The sequence below is a fragment of the Chelonia mydas genome, chromosome 7, assembly GCF_015237465.2.
Source record: "Chelonia mydas isolate rCheMyd1 chromosome 7, rCheMyd1.pri.v2, whole genome shotgun sequence".
NCBI classification, from domain to species: domain Eukaryota; kingdom Metazoa; phylum Chordata; order Testudines; family Cheloniidae; genus Chelonia; species Chelonia mydas.
The window spans coordinates 46,782,943-46,805,721 of NC_057853.1; the positions used below are offsets into that span (position 1 = coordinate 46,782,943).

A 22,779-nucleotide genomic window follows, 5' to 3' on the forward strand; every position below is an offset into this window, starting at 1 on the left:
GGCAGAGCCAGAAATAGAATCCAGGTGTCCAGAGCCCCAGACCAGTGCCCTGTGGTCTGTCCGCTCCTGTCACCTTAACTGGCGTTTGAAACAATGGGTGAAATCCTCGCCCCACTGAAGTCAAGGGCAAAACTCCCAGCTTCAGGAATTAATTCCAGGAACTCTGTGCCAGCAGTGCAAGGAGGTGTCTTGAACTAGATACTGCTGTGTTTTACTGTATATTGGCTTGAGAAGGATTACAAGAACAGCCAGAGTTAGGGTAGTTAATGCTAAAAGAGAAGTGTTTTGGAAGGCTATAAAAGGGGCCGTCACTGGTAGGGGATTAGGATGGGAGCTCCGCGGAGGCAGATTATCCCACAACTGCCTACTGCAGGGGTCTTGTTTCTTCCTCTGAAGCCGAAATCAGCCACTGTGTAAGACTGGATACTGGGCTGGATGGGTCTCAGTCTCATCCAGGGAATTCCTGTGCTTCCTGTGACTTCCTGTGTACATTATTAGTGCTGAGTTTCACTAGCCAGCCCAGCATTCCCCCGAGTGTGGGACATGCCCCCTGGGGACACAAAGGCCCAGCTGGAGTGAGCATGGAATGGACAAGTCCTGACATGGGGCCGGGTGTAGGGGAGTCATGATTGCGTTCATCTTAATGCTGGGAAGAGGGTGGGGAGGACAGCTTTTTAAAGCCTGGAGAAGACTGCCCTAGCCTGTGTGATGCTGCCAGGCCGTGACATTCTGCTCCACCTGCTGCCCTTGGGTCCCTGTAGTCTGGTACCTCACTGTCACATCAGTCATCCTGTTAGCTAACAGATTAGCTGTGTCCCTGTTGTCCTGCAGGCTTACACAGACACATAGTCAAATCATGGCTATAGTTATGCAAAGTGGGGGAGGGCACAAGGAGACCCTTACCTACCTTGCTGGCTCATGTGGAGGCAGCCGGCGCCTGTCTTTGGACAGGGCATCCGTGCGTGTAGTCCATGCACACAGGCGGGCAAGCTGATGCTAACATGCGTTGTGGCTCTGTCTCCATACATCCAAGGGCATGGTTAGGCCCGTGCCTGTTCCATATCCACTAGTGCTTGGAAGCCAGTTATGGAAAAGGGCACCTGCACCCTTTCCAAGCCTGCTGCTCACAAGGCTTCAGTACGCCGCCGGCAGAATGCCTCCCGCGACTACCAGCAGGGCCGTTTACCTCCCATGGCCTATCTGAGGCTGGAAAGATGTAGCGTTACCCAGCGGGAGAAATGGACAGAGAGGAGGAAGCATGGGATGAGCAAGAGAATTCTCCTTCCCTTCCTCACCTCTTTGTTTGCTTGTAGAGATAAGATTGGCACATTTTTCCTCATCTTCCAGTGGCTGAATTACCAGTGGCTGAATTGTTCTGCGTTACACATTAGCTTACAGGAGAGTCAGAGGAATTCCTAATGGAAAGGTATCAAAATTATCACATCAGCGTATTATCATGATCAGCGTGGGTTTGCATTGACAACGTGACATTTGCGGCCTGTTACATTGGTGAATCAGGATCTGGTGCGTGGCAGAAACTCACTGTCTTGAGTTTCTTTTCTTTTCTTCTCTTTTTTTTAAAGCAGGTGGGTTACATCTCCTTAATCTGCTTGGTTTCTCCCATTGCCTCTCAGGTTTGTTCTCTTTCTCCTGAGGGTGTCTGGATATATCTGTAGTGCTGCTAAGCCAGGACAGGTAGAGATGGTGCAGAGAAACCAGTGCAGTGGGTGGGAGAACAGAGGTTGTTAGCAGTGATGAGGCTGGTAGGGCCCAATTAACACCCACCTACTTGCATGCTAAAGCACTCTCCCCTGGCTTGACATTTTGGTGGCACCTGTTCCTTTTCACAGCATTGCAAGGTGCTTATCTCTGATTCTTGCAGCACCACCAGTTCTCCCATCACATGCCCCCTAGCCAGGTGCAATATCGTGTCTCTGCCTGTATTGATCGGAGCATTTCTAAGGCACCCGTCACTCTTCTATCGCCCCAGGTTCCTATATTGGCACCCACCACTGAGCACCTAGGCCCCAAACCCAACGCAAACAGTTGCACTAAGTATGGGTGAAACCGTGGTCCTATTCCAGGCAATTGGAAAACTCCCATTGATTTAAATGGGACTGGGATTTGGCTCTCTGTTTTTATTTCAAACATGTCTCAGATCTAACTGTGGGAAATTCTCTCCTCTCTTGAAAATAACGAACTTTCTTGCTGCCTTCTGGAGGAGGCTAAAATAGGAGCTCCTTGGGAGTGATTCCTAGCCAGTTGGCCCACTCTTGGTACTCTACGAGGAAAGCTTAGAGCTCTTCAGCAGTCCCCTGGCCATCTTACTTGGTTTTACACGGAGCAATTTGGATCCCAATTAAGCTGTGGAAGGCAACATTAAAAGAAAACAATTGGCTGTATAATAGCAAACAGAGTCACGTGCACCTATTGTGTTAATGCCCCCTAGGAAATGATTTTAGGTCACAGTTTTCTGGATCTTCTGTACAAGAAGTCAAAAAATTACCAAATGAGTCACTTAGCATCTTGACTCTTGCTCCCTTAGTAACAGCTTGGGAACATCATACAAAGGCTTTGTAGACAAGTGCCTTTCCCTTGTCTTTGAACTGAATGTGCAGAATAGAAAGAGCCTTTAGCAAAGCCCAAATTTCCCATCTGGATTAATGTGCAGAACTCCCGTGTGAGTCAGTGTGGGTGCCAGGGTGCTGTGAGTATAGTGATCAAATGTGAAATATTTGCTGATGGGCCATGTAAAGAGGCACTGACAGATGTATGGGAAACTGGTGCTATTGCGCTAGCCATTTTGAGCATGAATGCAGCATCCTTTGCTTCTTCTTCAAGTAGTGTCCCTATGGGTGCTCCACTTTAGGTGTCTGTGTGCCCTGAACCTCTAATCTGAGATTTTTGGTAGCAGTGTCCCCTTGAGCCCGGGCATGTGCTCTTCCTCCCTCGTGGTCTGCCTCGAGGCTATTTAGCACTGCTCCTGGGAACCCCCTTCTCTACCGCTGGAACCAGAGCAGTTGTCCCTTCCTTATCTGTGTCATTAGCATAAGTAGTGTTTGTTTTGTTACCTTTGATCTCCCTAAAAGTACTCAGGCTAGTGTTCTGTTTTATTTTACTTCATTCCTTTGGTTTAAAAAGAAGAGAAAAAGGAAAAGAACGTCACTTTCCTTCCCTGTCTGGGGGCATTCCCCGCACCCAGGCATCTAGTAAACTCATAATTATTTTCTTTTTCAGTTTTAAAAAAATATATATCCTCTGCATATTCCTCCTTGCTAGAGGATGACATCCCCTCCCCAGGGGCTTGCCTGGCGCTCTCTGCTCCAAGCGGTGCCTCTCCTGCCAGGAGTCAGTTCCCATAATGGGCAGACACTCCCTATCGAGAAAACACTTCAGTCTGCAGGGGACTCCGGTGGGTGTTGACCCTGGATCATCCCCGGAGCCTTCACTTCAAAAGGGGTCGAGTGGTGAAGGGTGGGGGGGAAGCCATCAGCAGACTCCCCCTGGAAAGGCTCCTCCCAGCAACTGGCCAGGCAGAGGGGTGTTCCCCAGTGCAGCCATCTCAGCAGCCATCCCCAGTAGCTGGCCAGCCAGGGGGACTCCCCAGAGCGGCCACCGATAGGCTAATACCAGCAGAGGAACCTCCTGCTGTGAGCTCAGCTGCCGCTCTGGTTCGGCAGGGAAGCTCTGGAAGCTGAAAGCTGAGAAGGGGCTTCCTGCTGTGAGCTCTGCCCTGCTCTGAGGTCTGCTCTCTGCATGGACAAGGGGCTTCTGTGAGCTCTGTGCTGCTCTGAGCTCTACTCTGGGCAACTACTGCACCGAGAGGGCACAGTTACACACAGAGAAGTCCTGCTGTCAGCTCTGCTTCGGCACCCAGACACCAGAGGCTACCACCCTCATGCTCTGAGGCAATGGTACGGTCCCTTAAGAAGAGGGGACAGTTACCGTACCATCTCTAAAAGAGCAGCATAGAGAAACCCTTTGGTACCAGAGGCAACAAAACTCCCATCTAGGAAGTGTTCTGCACCTTCCCAACCATTGATACCGACTACAGACGCTCCTCTGGGGTTCTGGATGAGCCCATGGTAACACAGGTGCTCTGATACTCTGGAGACCTCTGGCCTCAATACCCAGGGAGAGACAATTACCATACCGTGTCTAAAAAAGTGGCACCACAAACTTTTTGTACTGGACAAAACTCTAATTTAGGGAGTGCTCTGCACAACTATCGGTAGTGACAATGTACCACGGACCCTCCTCTGTGGTACCAAATGAACCCATGGTACTGCATGAGCTCTGGTATCCTGGAGACCTGATGATTGGGGAAGAACCAGAATCCCCATTACTTGGTACCAGGACCCCAGTATTGAGCACATCCCGGCACTCAGAATCGCTCTTAGCACTGAGCTGTATACTGCCAATACCCCAGTAGCGGCACCCTTATGCACTGACAAATCTGACACTGGCCAGGAGGAGATCATTCCCCGGCCCCTCAAGGTGGCCCACCACCACACTACAAGGGTCATTCCCAATTCCATCACGCCAGCCGCCCGTGCCTGGCTTCCTGCCTCTCCCTCCCAAAGCCATATTGTAACTCTTCGGGTATATACACACACATGGTGCAACCATCTCCGGTGTCTCTCAGGGAGAGTCCACCAGATGGTTTGCTACAGCCTGGCACCTGAGCCAGGGCAGGAGAGCACCTGAGCCAGGACAGGAGAAAGCTTTTTCAGGACAGGAAAGGGTGGGGGGAAACACCTGAAGAGGAAACTACCTCTTCAGCACATTTCTCCTCATCTCTCCCAGATGAGACTGTGCTACCCACCCCTCATCACTAGGTGAAGATTTAAGAACTTTCTGGATCTCACCAAGAGGGTGGCAGACGAGCTGCAGATTCCCTTACAGGAGGTGGCAGATACACATCACAAGTTAGTGGAAATTCTTCACACTACCTTCTCATCTAGAACTGTCCTCCCAATTAATGAGCTGATTCTAGATCCTACCAAAATCATCTGGCAGAGCCAGCCTCCATCGCACCAACCAGCAACAGAGTGTAAACAAAACAGCCCTACATCTCTACCCAAAGAGGCAGACTTTGTTTTCAAACATCCGCAACCCAACTCCATCCTAGTGGATGTGGTTAATGCATGAAGCAAGCAACATAATGCCAAGTCAACTCCATATGATCAGGCTTCGCAAGATGGCGTATTCATCGACAACATTACTATTGAGAGTCATAAATTACCAAACTGTCATGGCCAAAACAATTTTGTTAATCTTGGGAAACCCAGGATGTTTCTGAAACATTACTGGAAACACAAAAAGAACAGATTCAGACCATTCTTAGAGAAGGTCAGTTAATAGCCAGACCAGTCCTAGAGACACCACTGGATATAGCTGTTACAGCTGCCCGCCCAGTCTCCATGACAGTGGAACTGAGGTGGGTTGTGGGTTTTTTTTGTTCGCTGCACCTCTCTAGATTGCCCACAGAGCTACAGACTTCCAATTTGAAGGGCCAAACTCTTTGCGGAGAAGACAGATTTTCTCTTGACATCCTGAAGGATTCTTGGACCGCACTACACTCCTTAGGAATCTACACTGTGGAACAGAAGAGAAGATATACCTCTCAACCACACCACAGATCACAATCTTCTCAATACTCACCATCTCTGTGCTGTTATGAACCACAGTGTAAGAGACCCAGGGCTCAAATGTGAGAACAGTCTGCACCCCAGTCCATGACCTCTCAAACTGCCTCTTATAAGCACTTTGATGAGCTGGTCGGGGGCCTGAACAATGATACCTTACAGCACCAGCTGCCATCTGTACACCTGTTGCACCACTCAGAAGTCACCTTACCTTACTTCACAGCAGTTAGGACTAGCTCTAGAGCAAAGAGATTGATTTCTAGCCCTGAACCTACAGGGTGCCTACTTCCATATCTCAATACAACCACTGTACAGGAGATTTCCTACTGCTTACCTTTGGGGCACGATCATTATAGGTACAGACTGCTCCACACAGGGTATTCTCCAAGGTTCACTTCATTGTAGTGGCATACTAACCCCGGTACAGTGACTGGACTTTATCAGCTCCAACCTGATGCAGTACAAGCAAGAGCATTCCTCTCGCTACCCACATTCACCACCCTGGAACACATCTCCCTAATAGCCTGGGGAGCTCACCAACACAACCACAAGATTCAAGACAAATGGCCTTCCACAGAAATGACCTTCCACATCACTCTTTTGGGGCTAAGGGCTGTCAGGAGTGCCTGTGCACAAACTCTGCCTTTCATCAAAAACAACACACAAAGGTTATGATGGACTTAATGTGACCTGTATGTTTTGTATAAACTGCCAAGGAGCTGCCAGATCTCCCTCCCTCTGCAAGACAGCTTTCAGACTTTGGAATTGATGCACCCATCACAATGTGCTCATCTCAGCTGTCTGTCTACAAGGGATACAGAACAGGACAACCAACAATCTCAGTTGGAATTTTATCATGACAATGAGTGTATCCTGAATTCAGAGGTGCTTCAAGATATAGCCACCCTTTGGGGAAACCCGGCCTATGGATCTCTTCGCTACTTATCGGAACAAGAAAGATCCTTGTTACTGCTCCAGGGCCGGCTTGGGGAAACATTCACTGGCAGTTGCCCTCATCTTCCCAGAAGACAGGGCGCACTTGTATGTCTCTTCCCAGTTTCCTATCCTAGCCAAGATTCTGTTGAAAATTCAACAAAACAAAGCGAGAGTTATTGTGATTGCCCCTCTTGACTATGACAAGTCTGGCTCCCTTACCTGACACAGATGGCAATATGCCCTCCTGTTCCTCTGACGTCAGCCCATTCCTCACCCGCTCTCTCAAAACAGTGGGCTGACCCTTCAGCCCAACCCATGGATCCTCCGCCTCCAGGCTTGGATCTTTCTTTGTTCCAAGACTTAGAAGCAGAATGCTCTGACAAGCTGAAACACGTGTTGCAACACAACCACACGTTGGCCGCTCCACATACCTATCTACAAAATGGAAACGACTCCAAGTCCGTACTATTCCAAAGGGACAGACCCGACCTCATCTTTCCTCCCTTTGATTTTGCACTACATTTTAAACTCTCGCTCAGCTCCCTTAAGGTACATCTCATGGCGAAAATGGCTTCCCACTTGGACGTTGCTCAACCACTAATGCGTAGATTCTTTAACGGCATTGGGACTCTCTTCCCTCATGTGATACCACTCGCTCCAGCCTGGGACTTTAATCTAGTTCTCAGGGCTTGGACTAGACCTCCATCCGAGTCCAGGGCAACTTGTTCTCTGTTATAATTGTCCATGACAACAGCATTTCTAATTGCCATCACCTCAGCTAGGCACATAGGAGAAATAGCAGCCCCGATGGCACACCCATCCTTCACGGCCTTTGTCTTTTTTTTTTTTAAAGTAACTCTAAGGCCATATCCCAAGTTTCTCCCTACTTTTTCTGCATTTTCCATATGAATCAACAGATCCATCTCTCTTTTTTTTCCCAAAACCACATTGTGACAACTGGGAGACAATTGTGCATATGCTAGATATTAGAAGGACATTAGCATTCTACTTGGACAGGACTAAGGACTTCAGGAAATCCCCTAAATTCTTCCTTTCGTCCACAGAAAGATCCAAAAGCTCTGTGATATCTCCTCAAAAACTATCCAAATGGGTCTCTAGTTGCATTAATCACTTAGCAAGGGCGCAACTTGCTTCCATCCATACGCACTCCAAGAGATCAGTTCCTACCTCAACCACATTCCATAGGGATATCCCTATCTCCCCAATCTATAGAGCAATGATCGGGGCCTCTGTCCATACTTTTGCAGAACATTATGCGATCACTGAAGATTTGGCCGCTGACACCATCTTCGACTCCACAGTACTCTCTGTAGTAAAAGACTCCGCTCCGAAGTCCCAGCCTTCAGTGGTGGGTACTGCTCCAGAGTCACCTAAAGTGGAGCACCTGTAGGACACTAATCGAAGAAGAGGAGGAAGTTACTGACCTTGTGCAGTAACGATGGTTCTTTGAGATGTGTATCCCTATGGTTGCTCCACAGCCTGCCCTCCTCCCCTCTACTTCGGAGTTCTCTACAGGGCTCTGTGGTAGAGAAGGAAGCGAGGGGGTGCAGTGCTAAATAGCCTCGAGGCAGACCACGAGGGAGGGAGAGCACATGCGCTGGCTCAACGGGACACTGCTACCAAAAATCTCCGATTAGAGGTGCAGGGGCACACAGACACCTAAAGTGGAGCACCCATAGGGACACACATCTCGAAGAACCATCGTTACTGCACAAGGTGAGTAACTTCCTCTTATTACTACAATGAATTATTAATGCACTGATTTTATCACTCTCCTTGGACTAGTTATTTCAGTAGCTTCCTGGTTTTCACGGAGAGGTTCTGTTTGCTTCAAGTCACTTTGTTTGCTTTTTCTTCATTATAGGATTCCTTGAGCATTGTTAGTCTGTTTATAATTTTTCAATAAAACACGTGAATAACAGCAGCAAAACAGCCTGGGGCCTTTACCACTTGTCATCATTAAAGATCACCCAGCACTTTTCACCTTGTGGGTGAGTACAGTATTGTTCTTCACTCCCTGCCCTAAACCCTGCGTAGGGTGGCTGTGCACTGTTAAGCATCTGCTGCATGCCATGCCAATGACAGCTGTACTGTTCTTGTACACACACCATAGTTTGAGATCCTCGGCATTATGGACATTGTCTGTTATTGGGGCAAATCAATCAGACAGTTGCCTGAGTAAACACATAAGAAGGACTGTATGTAGGTAAAAAGAAAAGGAGTACTTGTGGCACCTTAGAGACTAACCAATTTATTTGAGCATAAGCTTTCGTGAGCTACAGCTCACTTCATCGGATGCATACTCCAGGTAGTAGGACCTGCAATGAGCAATGTCTTTGCCTTGATGTATCTCACAAACTCTTGTATTGTTTGTTGTGGTAGCCCCATGGCTAATTAACCTCCTTACGGATTAGCCACTTAGTCCGTGGATCTGAGCTCAGACATGTATGGCATGTATTCCCTGAGAATCCCATAAAGCCAACAGCTGCGTGTGAGCAACTGGGGTGTGTCTGATTTTACAAGGCTGCAGAGATAGGCATGATGCACCTGCGATCAGACTTAGGGTGCTCATCACCTGGGAAACATCACCACTGCAAGATGGGGAAGTGTCTATCTGGGGAAGCCAGTCTTTTGTGTGACTCTAACACTGATAGATGAGGGTGGTAGGAAGTCAGATCCATTTCCTTGGTGCTGTTAAGGGCAGGTAGGGGCAGATCCTGAAGTCCACACCCCAATCTGGCAGAGTAAGATATGGCCCATGCTAGAACACACACACACCACACACACACACACACACAGCCAGTTGTGTGTGCCCTTTTCATCTGACCTGTGGCCCTGCAAGGTCTGGGCTGGACTCACCACGCACATCTGGAAAGGGGCCACTCCTCATACCTGCCCTGCTTGCACACAGCTCTTGGATCTGGGCTAGCGGGCTGTGGGGGGAGGTTGTGTAATTTATTTTGCTTTCTGTTTTTAATTTACTTAGTGATGCAGAATTGATCTCCCTTGGAAATCTCCGGGCTCTTGACATTTGCACCTTTCAGCTCAATTAAAAGAGCCGACCACAGCTACTTCTTGGTGCTTTATTATTGATTCGCCTCACTTTCTTTCCTTTATTTCTTTTTCTCCTCCTGCCCTGCCATGCTGTAGATCGCACAATGGGCCTGTGACATCTGAGGCACTGGTAGCTGAAGGGACCTTCTCCCGTCCTCTGCCGGCTGCCTCAGAAACCCTGCTTTCCACACACCCATATGCAGCTGAGGAAGAGACAGAATGGGAAAGCTGCGGAGGAATGAGAGGAGATACACAAATGAATGGAGGGAAAGCCCTAGGAAACAGCGGCCCAGGGTGGGATGGGGGCTCTCTGGGTCAGCATTGCTGAGGAGCAGGCCAGAATGGCCACATAGCTAAAGGGGAGGGATGGTAAAGGCCGCCCATTGTGTTACCACTCCCTGCCTTGGCAATTCACAGCTCAGTATCAGAGCCCAGTGGTGATGGTTGCTCCTCTGATCCACGGGAGGGTATCGGAGAAAAGTGGCTTCCAGGCTCTCGGGAAAGGAGCCGTAATGGTCACCATGCGCTGTAGAGAGGAGTCAAGGCAGTGGGGAAGACAGACGAACCCACCAGGATGAGGTTAGGTGAGAGGCTGAGGACATTGCCCAGTGGACACTTGTGTTGGGACGGGGGTGGCAGAGCTCTGTTCTGGCTCTCGAGGGAGACTTTTGATCCTACCACAAGGAAAAACTAATGATTTCCAGCCCAGTATAGTACACGCTGGGAGCACTGGTAGCATGGTCTGTATTACACTGTGCGCTCATCCGGCCCTGAGTGTATCTGAAACTCCAGGTGCACATGCAGCCAGCTTCCCCAGCCCCACCCTGCCTCAGCTTCACAATAGATAGAAATCAGAGCACTATCAGACCAGAAAAGACTAGCAGTCTGGCCCCGTATACTCCCTCCCCACTATAGACTAACCATCTAGCCCCTGTACCCTACCTCCCCACCATAGTGGAGCAGACCAATGGTCCATCTAACCTGCTTTGCCATCTCTGATAGTGGCCAATGCTGGCTGCTCAGCAGAAGGGCGAAGAGCCGCCTGATGCCCCTGCTCTCTCTCAGGTGCTGGGGTTTGCTACCTAGTCCCCATCAGTTTTTACCCACATGCCCCAGATGGCCAGCGAATTCATGTGCCTCGGTTGGGAGCCCCATTTGAGGCACAAGGGCTGGCTGTCAGAGGTGTTGAACACCAAGAGCTCCCAGGGGCGGCCACTGGAGCAATAGCTGCTCAGCGCTTCTGAAAATCAGGCCCATGGTGTCTCAGGATGGAAACCTATTGCTGCCAGACCCCTTTGAAAATTTGGGCCTAACCTTTCTTTAGACAGCCCCAAGCGATATCCCTCAGCCGTGTTCCACCCAAGTGTGAATGGAGTAGCTGCATGCTGTCTTCTTGCGGTAAACAAAGCAATGGCTCACCCCCTTTTTGCACAACTCTTGTTCCTCTCACTTTTCACATGCCGGGCCAGCCGCATTGCATAGGGTGACGTAGCTGAGTGGGAAGACAGCACACCTTGTCCCCCCCCTCACCTCCCATCGTGCCAGGCCATGCCTCTTGCTTCCCTTCCCAGGGACGATGTTGGTGCTGCACTCAATTGTGTTGAAAACTCTCCTCTCGCTCTGGATACGGAGATATTATTTTAAAATCTCGTACATTCTGAAGGAAGGAGCTGGGTCCAGTGTCTGTGCTTAACCTGTCCTTTCAGTAAACCTCATTAGGCTGCCGTTAAATGCCATCTCGGTGTGGGAGCCTCCCTACTGCAGTCAGTGATTAAAGCCAGAGCTGCCGAGATATCTTCCCTGATTCCTCTCCCCGTTCCGCAGCCCATGGGAACAACTGGTGCGATCCAGACCAGCTCAGTGCTGCCCAGCTTACTCTCCTGGGCTTTTGCACTCAAGGTGTAAAAATAATCTGGTGTGACATGAGAGGATTAATCAGCTCTGGACAGAGACACTAACTCCCTCGCCATCCCAGGGGCTACGGACTGTCCTACAGAGTGGCAGCAGCTAGGGTTGGCAGTGGCTAACTTCCCCCCCTCCGTCTGCTCTGGAGACCTGAGTTCAATTCCTGTCCTAAGTCATGACTGAAAAGCTAGGCTTATCAACATGCAAAGTGAGCAGTGTCTTAGTCTGTATGGATTTAGTTAAACTGGTTCAGGTCCCTGTATAGATGCTTATCTCACTATGAGTAGCTTATTTCAGCTCCGCTTAAGTCAGTAAGGAATTGACAAGGGCAAAACAGCAAGAAACATGCTTTAAACTGAAATGACAGCCCTTTGCACCCTTTTAATGGAGTCATTTTCATATCAAAGCTTTAGTTAGACAGCATACGTATGTGTGTGTGTGTGTGTGTGTGTGTGTAGACCAGGGCTGTGGTTAGTGGGTGGGTTCCTTCTTCCCTCTTGCCTTCCAAGAATTCTCTGGAAACGAGGGGAGGGATCCCATTGCAAGGTTTTTCGCAGCACCTTGGATGCTGCTTCTCCTCCTCTCGTTGTGAGTTAGTGATGGGCACCAGGGGGGCAATGGAAGCCACTTTCAGCCTGGAACTCTGAGGAGGGAGCCTGTGCTGTAAGATCTCGAGAGAGAGAGAGAGAGAGAGAGAGAGAGTGTGACGCATCCTTCACTGTGCCTGATCCACAGAGCAGGTGAGCCTGTTTTAGCTCCCATCTAGAGCCTGGATCTTTGACTCCGGCTCAACTCCTGGTGTCAGTGGCCCCATAGGAGCCAATGCCCTCCTGGGGTGGGATGAGCTCAAATCAGTTGTGTCCTGGCTATTGCAAAACATCTTCTCTTCTCTTGGGTCACTTCTTCTCTCTTGTTTTATTTGCAGAGACTCGCTGGTGCGGCTGAGAAGTTCCAGAAAGCCCACCGCTGGCAGGACAACATCAGGGTAAGGCCTGGACTCTCCCCACAGGCATCGCAACCTTTTTAATGGGCTCGTCTCGGGGTGTCTCTGTCTTGCACTTTGTTTCCCAGGGTAGAATTTAGCCCACTCATAGCATGTAACCCCACTGAAACCACTGGAGTTCTGTAGGAATCATTTGAGACAGAATTTGCCTTTCCAGTTCTTTCTTTCTTGGCTTTATCTCAGTCTTTGTGGATTTTCTCCCTCCCCTCTCCGCATCTGCTAGCTTTTCATTCCCCACTGTCTCTCTCTCTCTCTCTGCCCACTCCCTCACTCGCACTGTGATTTTTAAAGCAAGTTGTGTCCCCGTCACTCTGTTCATCTCTGCAAGTTCATACACAGTTGCCCTGTTCCTCATCTTCTGTCCCTGCTGCCTGCCAGCCCTAATGAAAGTGAATGAAGTAATTTTGAGCTCGTTTCCAGCATTGCTTCTGTCTGTGCATGCAGGTAATAAGAGCAGTCAGAAGGCAGAAGGTGAAGGTCAAGCTAATGGTTAAACACTTTGGTATTGAGTTCCTGTGGAGAGCTCCCTAGAGAATTTACATCTTCACCATCTCAGTAGACAAGTCATCTGCATGGTCATCAGGGACCCTATTTGGAGGGGCGTGCTCGGTGCAGTAGGGGGGTCTTGTGTTAAATGACGACAGACGCGCACACACATGCTTGTGTGCCTATTTTTCTATTGCCTGATTTGGGTTTGGTTCTGGGGGAAGGAATAATTGAGGCTGGTGAAGGGAAAATGTTGTTTTAATGATTGCATTTGACTTTGTAATTATGTCAGTGATAAAGCGCAGCAGGAATCTGAAGGATTCTGCCTGGAAATGTATCAAATTATAACAATAATACAGAAGGAAGAAATGGTTGTTTTCCTTTCAGCGCAAATGGATTCTGGAAAAAAAAACCCTCTGAGAGACCAACCCCCAGATTGTGCCACCATTCCTCACTTTGAGGAGTACCTTACTCCATGAGTAACCCCAGGCTAGCATGAGAAACCAGCCCAGGGAAACCACCTCTTGCACAGTCAAAAAGATATTGGCCCAGGCTGTGTCTCCGGCAGGTTCCTGTCACCTCTGTGTTTTTGGCTGTGCTGGTGGCCCGGCAGCCAGATATGGCCAAACTCTCCCCATCTGTAAAATGGGGATAAGGATCTCCTCCTTTGGGAGCATTTTGAGATCTGTACATGAAAAGCATTAGAGAAGAGCTAGGAGGTGTTAGTATTATCTCGATGGAACAAACTGGCCATCTCCATTTCTAAGGAGCAGGGGTTGAACTCTCTGAGCATTGCTAAAGTCTCTCATAGCACAGCACATATGTGTTGTGGAGATCTAGTGCGTGCTGTTTGCAAGAGGAAGTGGCCAGAGTATAGTTTGCAAAGAGGGATGTGGAATGGGGGTGTGCGTGCAGAGGTGGTGTCCTGTGGCATGACAAAAGCTCCATTGTGGAGACTGGGCTTGGAGACAGAAATAAGGAAGGAATTGGAAAGATGTGGGGTAGATGAGAGTAAGACCTGAGGCCAAATCTAGCTCTTAGATACCCCCCTCCTGGTCCATACACTGACCTCTGAGGAGCAGAATTTGGCCCATGCAATAGAAGAATGAAGCAGGAGGGAGGAGCCAGCTGCGTTCAGTTTCCCACTTGACCAACTCATGGTGGAAATTGGTATCTGTGCGGCTATAGCTACTGCCTCTCTTGGTCTGTCCTCATTTGCTTGCTTCCCATGATCCTCCTACACTGCACAGCTCAGGTTCTCATAGCACCAGGAGTTGTCTCTCATCAGACATTCAGGAAATGCTGAGGTAGAGGATCGGGGACATTGTCAGCTGCCTGGATGAGGAAAAGCTGGGGATGCACATGGTGGCTCTTGGAAGAGAGACCCGCTGTCAGGTTGACTGTATTAGAACGCCAAGCAGTGAGCTGGGGGACAGGACAGTGAAATGACCAGTACTCAGTGCTCAGCTATTGAGCAGGGGAGCGCAAAATCAGTGCAAGGCACTTGGCCATAGGGCAGGACAGAGGGGGCATATTTTTCAATGGGTTTATAACTTAAAGTTGTATTAGAATGTTTTCATTTAAACTGTGATCTGTTTACATTCCATATTCCCCAGGAGTCCTGCTCTGGTCCTGCCTATGCTATAGCGTTGATCTCTTTCACTTGTGTGGCCCCACCCATCCCAGATGAGTAGGGTCCTACCAAATTCAGTCCATTTTGGTCAATTTCATGGTCATAGGATTTTTAAAAATGTAAATTTCATGATTTCAGCTATTTAAATCTGAAATTTCACGGCGTTGTAATTGTAGGGGTCCTGACTCAAACAGGAATTGTGTGGGGGAGGCGATGCAAGGTTATTGTAGGGGGGGTTGTGGTACTGCTACCTTCACTTCTGCACTGCTGCTGGCAGTGGCACTGCCTTCAGAGCTGGGCAGCTGGAGAGCGGCGGCTGCTGGCCGGGAACCCAGCTGTAAAGACCGGGAGCCCAGCTCTGAAGGCAGAGCTACCACCAGCCGCAGCGTAGAAGTGAGGATGGCATAATATGGTATTGCCCACCCTTACTTCTGCACCTCTGCTCACGGGGCACTGCCTTCAGAGCTGGGTGCCCGGCCAACAGCCACTGCTCTCTGGCCACCCAGCTTTGAAGGCAGCAGAGAAGTGAGGGTGGCAATACCGCGACCCCCTAAAATAACCTTGTGACCCCCCCTGCAACTTTCTTTTGGGTCAGGACCCCCAATGTGAGAAATGCTGACCTCCACCATGAAATCTGTATAGCACAGGGTAAAAGCACACAAAAGACCAGATTTCACAGGGTTAGACGTGATTTCACGGTCCATGACGTGTTTTTCATGGCCGTTAATTGGGTAGGGCCCTACAGATGAGCCCTCGTGTCATAAGGACTTTAAATAAATATTAAAAATAAAGCCACTCTATAGCTGTGTATAAAATATGCAGGAGTGGCAGCCTTGGAATTTGTTGCTTAGTCATGTGTTGCAGATGTCATCAATCTGGAGGCCCCACTGAATTCTGGGATACCAAACTCAAGAGCCTGGGAAATCTGAACTGTGTTTTTGATCTAATGATCGTTCACCTCAACATCTGTGGGGCCAGAGAAGGTGAGCGGGCTGGTCACAGTTGCATCCTGGTTAAGAAGCATGCACTGGTTTAGTAAAGTCTGCACGGATGCTTGCTTGCTCACAGAATCTCGGCTCCAGTGGGTCCCAGGCAGAGTGGTCCAATGGTTATGGAATGGGACTGGGAGTCAGGAGATCTGAGTGCTGTTCTGCATTGTTCCACTGACCTGCAGTGTGACTTTGGGCAAGCTGTTTCCTTTATCTGTCCCTCTCTTTCCCCTTCCGCACTTTGCCTGTCTGCAGGGTCAACTCTTCCAGGCAGAAGTGGTCTCTGGTCTGGTGCAGCACATGGCAGAAGGGGGCCCTGATCTCAGTTGGCCTTTGGAGGCACAGCTGTAATGTAGTTAACCATGAAACCCTCTTCTCCCACATCAGTAAGGGATTGAAAATTCCTAGCAAAGGTGGTGGAGGAGGAGCTGCCCGTGAAACTCAACATCTGAAAACAAAAAAATTCTGGGGAACTAGCCCTAGAAACAGTGAGGCTGGTCGTCTCCTGGTGGAGCCAATGGTGGCTCTGCCACTGACTTTGGTAGGAGCAGGAGTGGCCCTTATATCTGTGGTGGCTGCTGTCATGTCTCTCAGGTTGTAAATATTTTAAATCTTGGGAGGGGATCTCTAGCTGTGCGTCAACAATTGAGCAAACACAAACAGACCACAATATTGTATTAGACTTCGCAGTCATGAGACAATCGATCCCAGCTCAGATCTGAACATCCAGTGAAAAGGGATTTTTTACCAAGTCACGCTGGGGGTGGGGTAGTTCTTCCTTTGGCAGGAGATTTGGTTTCCAAAGTCTGTTGTGATTTCAAAGAACAAATGCTGAATTCCTTAAAGTAAACTTAAATGAACAGGTATGTCAAGCACCACCTGTCTGATCAGTCATCTTTTGAAAGAACGAATCTTTGGCAGCAATTCTGTATCTACCCACATCTGCCTCTTACGCTGTTTTCTTTTTTCGTTTTCCTTAGTGCCCATTCTTCGTCCTTGTCCAAATGAAAAATTACTCTTCATGTACAAGGTGTTTATTCTTCACAGTGTCAGATCCCACTAGGGGAAGTGTCTGGGATCTGGAGAATGGTCTGAACCAAAATCCCAGCTCTGAACACCCTTTGGGTGGAAGATCTGGATCTGAAATCTGCAGGCTGGGCCCATCGCTCCAGGAATCTGATACCTCTTCTATCCCAAGAAGCCAATCTTAACAGTAGTCCTGTCACCTCATCTCCAGATAGTTCCCTGGTCAGTGCCTAATGCGCAACTGTTTCTGGGTTTATTTGGTTGTTTGGAGGCTTCTGTCTTCTAGAGAACAGGCCATTCTAGATTAAGTAAACTAGGGGGAGTGGCGGAGCTCAGTCTTTAATTCCTCGGATGCACTACTTGTGGTTTGAAGGTTCTCCTGTGCTCAGTTTCCACTCTCAAACTTCATGGGCTGTACAGCTCTAATTTTTCCTTCAGTCCTGTCTCCTTAGCCAAGATGGACAATACATTGGAGTGAAGCTCTGGAGCAAGCAGAGACATGCATCTGGCTCCTCTGAAGCCATTCCAGAGAACACACAACTGCCCCATGGCTGAGATCTTGCTGCCTACAGTAGCCAACACTCGGGGCTGAGGTTATTCAAGGAGAAGGCTGCTTCTAGAGCAGGCACCTGGGAGGATGCTCTCGTGTTTGACTGCATCTCATCCAACAAAACTCAGGACGCCAGCATCATAAAACACAACCTCAGGCCAACGATCAGTAGAACAGCTCAGAGGAGCAGCGCACAAAAGGGAGGTGTGAGCGCTCCCTAGCTTCCATGAGCAGAACTTTTCAGCCACGGGTGCTCCCACAAACACACACTGACCTGCTAATGGGGAACTCCAACTTCTGGGTTTCAGGGCTGTTACGACAGGAAGTTGTAGGCAACTGTGTGGCAGGTACTGCAGGGACAGGTAGAGTTTATTCCTGCCCCATTTCCATTTAGGAAGCAGCATGTGTATTTCTCTTGTTTCTGAATCGCTGCATTAGATGATGTCTTACAGAGATACCCAAGTTGGCACTCTTCATAAAGCAAGGTTTGCCCCAAATGGGTAATACCCCCCCCCTTCCTTTTGCTAGTGGCTTTGTTCTTTCTAGTTTCATACTTGTCCTGTTCTGTGGGACGCTCAGCAAGCCTGCTTGAAATACTATTCCCTTCTGTTTTCCTTAAAGCCCAGGGGGAAATGCTGTAAGGTATTGTGCACATCTGTCTCCATTTGGACACCCTGGACTTTTCTTCCCAGGATTGTAGCACTTTGTCTGTGGCATGCCTGCAATCTCCCAGGGGTTAACACGCTCCCAGGATCCAGCAGGAAACCAGGTGATATTTGCACTCCTGCTGGAACTCTTATTTGCAGGTTTGCAGCTGGACTAGTAGCCCCTGCTGTGCAGAGGCCACAGCATTTTCCTTCTGTAGTGGCTTTGGCATCTCATCGAGCTGCAACGAACATACTGTGGCAGCTGCCGTTGACTAATTAGGATGTACTGGGAACAAAGAGGGCCCAGAGCTTCATGTGCTCTGAGCAAGCTTAGACAGTGCCCTCCACTTGAGTTGGAAATGCGAGTGAGGCTGCTTTTAGCTACACTCCAGTCTCTGCCATAAACAACCAAAAGCATCAGGATGTCACCTTTTCAATCCACAGGGTATATGCCAATAGACATGTTCTTGCCTTGTCTCTTTCGAAGGCAGGCACCATCACAGAGATCCAAGGTCGCTCCAGCAAGGACTCCGAATTGCCTTGCTCTGAGCTCCAGCTCGTGCAGGAGAAGCTCCGCTGCCTTCATTAACGTCACTGGAGCGTGAGAGCTGGAAGCCCTGAGGCCAGCCGCAGTGCTGTTCTGTACTGCGAAACAGAGCCACTTCTTAGGCAGCGCCAGCAGGCAGCGGCTGACTCAAATCAGCAGGCATGGCAGTGAGCAGCAAACTTGTGTCATGGGAGGCAAATGAGCCCTGACACACTGGGGGTTGCCCCTTCCACCTTGATCTGTCCCCAGATTGGGATACCTCTGAGGCTGGCTCTGCTTGGCAACAAGGACGTAACAAAGCTTCAGATGCCGTGGCACTGAGTCAGCACACACCGTCATGGGAAGGGCACACAGCTGTCAGCTTCACAGGGAGGTGCTTGGCATAGTCACTGACCCAGTAAAACCAGCTTGCTGGGGCTTTTAAAGAGCCCTAACACCCCTACTTCACACTGGCATACGTAATTCTCCAATTCCCCATTAAATTGCCCTGTGTCTTTCCATCAGTCCCACTCCTATTCTCACTGCAGATGGCTGAGATACCTGCATCCAAGCACAGCCCTTCACCTCCTGCTGCCCGCTTCATTCTCTGATGCCATCACGTAATGTGCATTGCATCACAGTCATTTCAGTCGTGCTGGCGGGTGATGCCATAGACACAGGATTGTGAGGTCACCCCCTGAATCCAGCAGAGGAGCCATGCGTTGACCGGTCAGGACTACGTCTCTGTGGAGATTGGAGATGAGGAGACAGAACCGGAAACCTGCACCTGAACACCCCTCAGAGACAGAGGAGTTTTGCTCTGGAGTCAGGCCAGATCTCTGAGACTCAGGCCTATCTCTCAGGCAGAGGCAGACATAATCAGCAGCAATTGGTGGGGCGGGGAAGGGGGAATACAAAAACTGTCACTCGGGCTTAGTTGAAGAGGTGTCCTGCTGAGCAATGGATTGAAATCCCCACTACAGTGCATTGTTTCTGCCATGTCTGCCCTGCACCGCAGGAGATGCCTTTCAACAGGCGATCCTATGTGCATTGTGTTTTCTTTGAGTATCTCATATGGAGGGGGTCTTCATTGCCCACTCCTCCCCAACCCTATGGGGTTTCCAGTGCCTCTTTCTGCCATGCTCCAGATGGCCCATTGATACCTGTCTGACTGCAGGCTGGAGGGGGTATCTCCCCGCCCATGCGGCTGAGTGTGCTCCTGGCCCAGCACACCCTGGTCCCCAATAGCCCTCTAGGCCAGCTCAGGTACCTGAAAGGCTCATGGCTCTGAGGCCAACCTGTCTTCTCTGGCTCCCAGCGCATGACGGAGGTGCTTTAAGGTGTCCAGGCAACCAGGCTACTGCTTTTCTTGAGGAGCTGAAAGGGAGGTGAGCCAAGTAACCTCCAGGCTCTCAGCCCCATGTGCTCAGCTCATACTTCTCTGTACGCAGCCCTTCTCAGCTGCTGGGGAGGGAAGCCCCCCCCCCGAAAGGATCTATAAGAAAGGCTCGTGGTGCGTGGGGTGGGAGCTCCTGGCTGAGAGACACAGTGGGATGGTGTTGGGGCTCTGGGAGTAGCTATGGAGGGTAGGGCACCGTGTCTAACTTGGCACAGAAAGAGGAGCTTGGGGAAGGCTAAGACATGTGAGTTTGCCCCGGCAGAGTTTGTGAGCCATCTGCTGGAGGGCGAGGGGTGGGGTTTGCCGAGGAGTGAGCAGGAGGTGTGACAGACAGCCCAGGATCCATGGGGGAAGTCCAAGGACATCTCCAGTGGGCTGGGAATTCTCATGGAGCACAGGCCCTTCTGCACTGCTTCCTGTGCCCTCCATCCCCTACCTGCCAGCCCACACATGGCCTCTGCCTCCCCAGTTTCTCAGGAACGGGGAGATTAACAAGCACAGGGTCAGCCCATGTTTCTAGAGCACAAGGCAGCTGCCCCCAGCCAGGACTCCCATAAATCTATGGAACCCCAAAACCGAGAGGCTTCCTTGGGGCTGGAGGGAAGGGGGATTGGGCTGCTGAGGCTCAGCTCCCTTCTGTCAGGTTCTGTAGTGGGGTTTGGGCTCCTTCCACCTCTGTGTGCACAAACCAGGGCTGGTTGTGTGTGATCTTGCCCCATGGACTTATGCTGCTCCCTACATCATTGTGTCTGCTGGGCCCAGACTGAATTGCATTTGGAAAGAGGGACAGAAGCAAGGAGGGAATCTCTCTAATGCTCTCCCCTCTTCCCTATGCTCCTCTCCCTTCTTCAGTGTCCTGTCTCCCTCTTGCTTCCTCCATTACCCTTCCTTCCCACCACCTTCTGCCTCCATCTTTAACTAGCTTCAGTGATTGTGAAATTCTCTTACTGCTAGTGCTACCCCTGCTGTCTGCCAGCCATGTCCTGGGGGCCAGCGCTGCCTCTCCCTGAAGGAGGTGGGGCTGCCTCCACAGGGACTGCTGTCACAGTCTGAGAGAGGGCCCTTCCCTGGGAACTCGAAGGGAAATCTGGGTTCCAGGGCTGAGAGCTGCCCCCCCGACCCCCCAAAGTCATTCTGGAGAACCTCAGACTGGCACTGGAGAGGGATTGAATGGTGGATTCTCCATCATGGGAGATTGGATGTGTTTCTAAACGGTCTGCTCTACTTCAGACAGGAATGAGTTCAGGGCAGGTCTCTGGCCTGTCTCATCCAGGAGGTCAGACTAGGCGATCGCGATGGACCCTTCTGGACCCTTCTGGCCTTGGCATCTATGAATCTATGGGACTAATAAGCAGATGTGCTGTCAGCACCCAGGGGGGCCAGTGCTTTTGCAGGAGATTTAGGATGGCTTCAGTGCCCTTCCCTCCCTCTGCAGGGCCCCTCCAATGCATGGGGAGAAAAGACAGCATCTCTCAGTGCTCCGGACCCTGCCGAATGTGGGTGATTGTATACATGACTATAGCCAGCTACAGTGCTGTGTGTGTGTATAGCTATTGATAGATAGGTATAACTAGCTGTAGTGGAGGCGGGGTGTGGCTGGCTATGGGTAGCTCTAATGCAAATCAGGCCCCATTTCACCCACTACCAAGACACTTGCTCAACGGCAGCTGCCATGGAGGTTGTACGCTGAAGTTGGATGAACATTCGCTCCCTTCGGCCAATAGCAGCCGTGCTCTCCTTGTTGCAGGAAGGGGTTTAATTTTAGGCCACCATTCTTAAAGCTCCTTCCCCAGGAGGAAGAACAGAGATGGCCTCAACTCAAAATCAATATTGTTCGTAGTGTCAGATGGGAAAAGACAAGTTTCCTGTTGTTTCTCCTGTCGGGTCATTATTCTTCTGAGCTGCGAATGCTTTTATCAGTGCTTTGCTCCTGTCCTCAGGAACTCTGGTGGCAGCCTGGTCTCTGACCTCTTGTCTTGCAGTGCAGCCACACGAGCCAGTTTGTACTGAGTGATGGCAGCATGTAGATTGTAGAGTGGCAGACTCCTAGCTCCTGTGGGACGCAGACTGAGCTTGCTGGTTCCTGTAGAGCCCAGTGGTTGGGGCAGGAGCAGTCCATAAATGTGCTGCAGACTGGTACCTGCAGTACTGGCACTAGCCTGCAGATGGGAGTGACTTCTGTCCGTACCATCTTGAGCCAGATTCAAACCAGTGACCCAGAGGCGAACAACCACCTCAATATACACAAAACAAAACTGGGTGGGGTGTGAGTGGCCATTGGTTTATTTTGCCATGTGTGCCACAAGCACTTCTGAAATCCACTTCCTTAAGAAAATGTTTTTAACAGGACCATTTGCAACCACTTAATCAAGATTCAGGTAATTAGGAATGAGCCACCTGGAACTGATGTGCACTGGCGAACTGTTCCAGAACACACAGCTGTTTTATCAGGCCAGCCCAGTGCTGTTCTCTTGGATAGGTGGGACGGTCGAGTGGCTGTCCCTGCTCTTCACAGCACACCCCATGCACTGCGGGCAGAATCACTCCTCGTGCAACCCACCAAAGTGAGAGCGTGCAATGTATCTACTGCATCAGTGGCGACTGTGGGCTTATTAAAAGCCTAGGAAAGAAAGGAACGATTACATAAATGGCTTGCCCTAGCATTTCTGGCCAGGTTTTAATCTCATTTTCTGCATCTGTATAATGTGAATCAGTAAACATCTGTTAGTGGGGATGATCATTTAATCTGTGCCATTTGTGTTCCACAGAGATGGCTCTAGGAGCCAAGATCTGCTCTGTCCCAGTTCATTGCTTGTTGTGCTCTAGCTCCAGCATAAAAGCTCCTTCCCTCTGTGTGTGTGTGTGTGTGTGTGAGAGAGAGAGAGAGAGAGAGAGAGAGAGAGAGAGACTGAAGCAGGGCATGTATCTTCTATCTAAATGAGTGTCATGGACTCCA

General features: G+C 49.9%; 1 protein-coding gene across 4 annotated transcripts in view; it reads left to right on the plus strand.

Moving 5' to 3' along the window:
* Positions 1-22,779, plus strand: part of CACNA2D2 (calcium voltage-gated channel auxiliary subunit alpha2delta 2) — a 587,546-nt gene that overhangs the window by 323,787 nt on the left and 240,980 nt on the right. For 3 of the 4 annotated variants that reach the window (XM_043550544.1, XM_037904941.2, XM_043550546.1), the window contains exon 4: positions 12,490-12,549. The exons of the other annotated variant lie outside the window; for it this stretch is intronic. In XM_043550544.1, the coding sequence (XP_043406479.1) occupies positions 12,490-12,549 (60 nt within the window). The remainder of the gene's footprint in view (positions 1-12,489; positions 12,550-22,779) is intronic. 4 annotated transcript variants of the gene reach the window in all.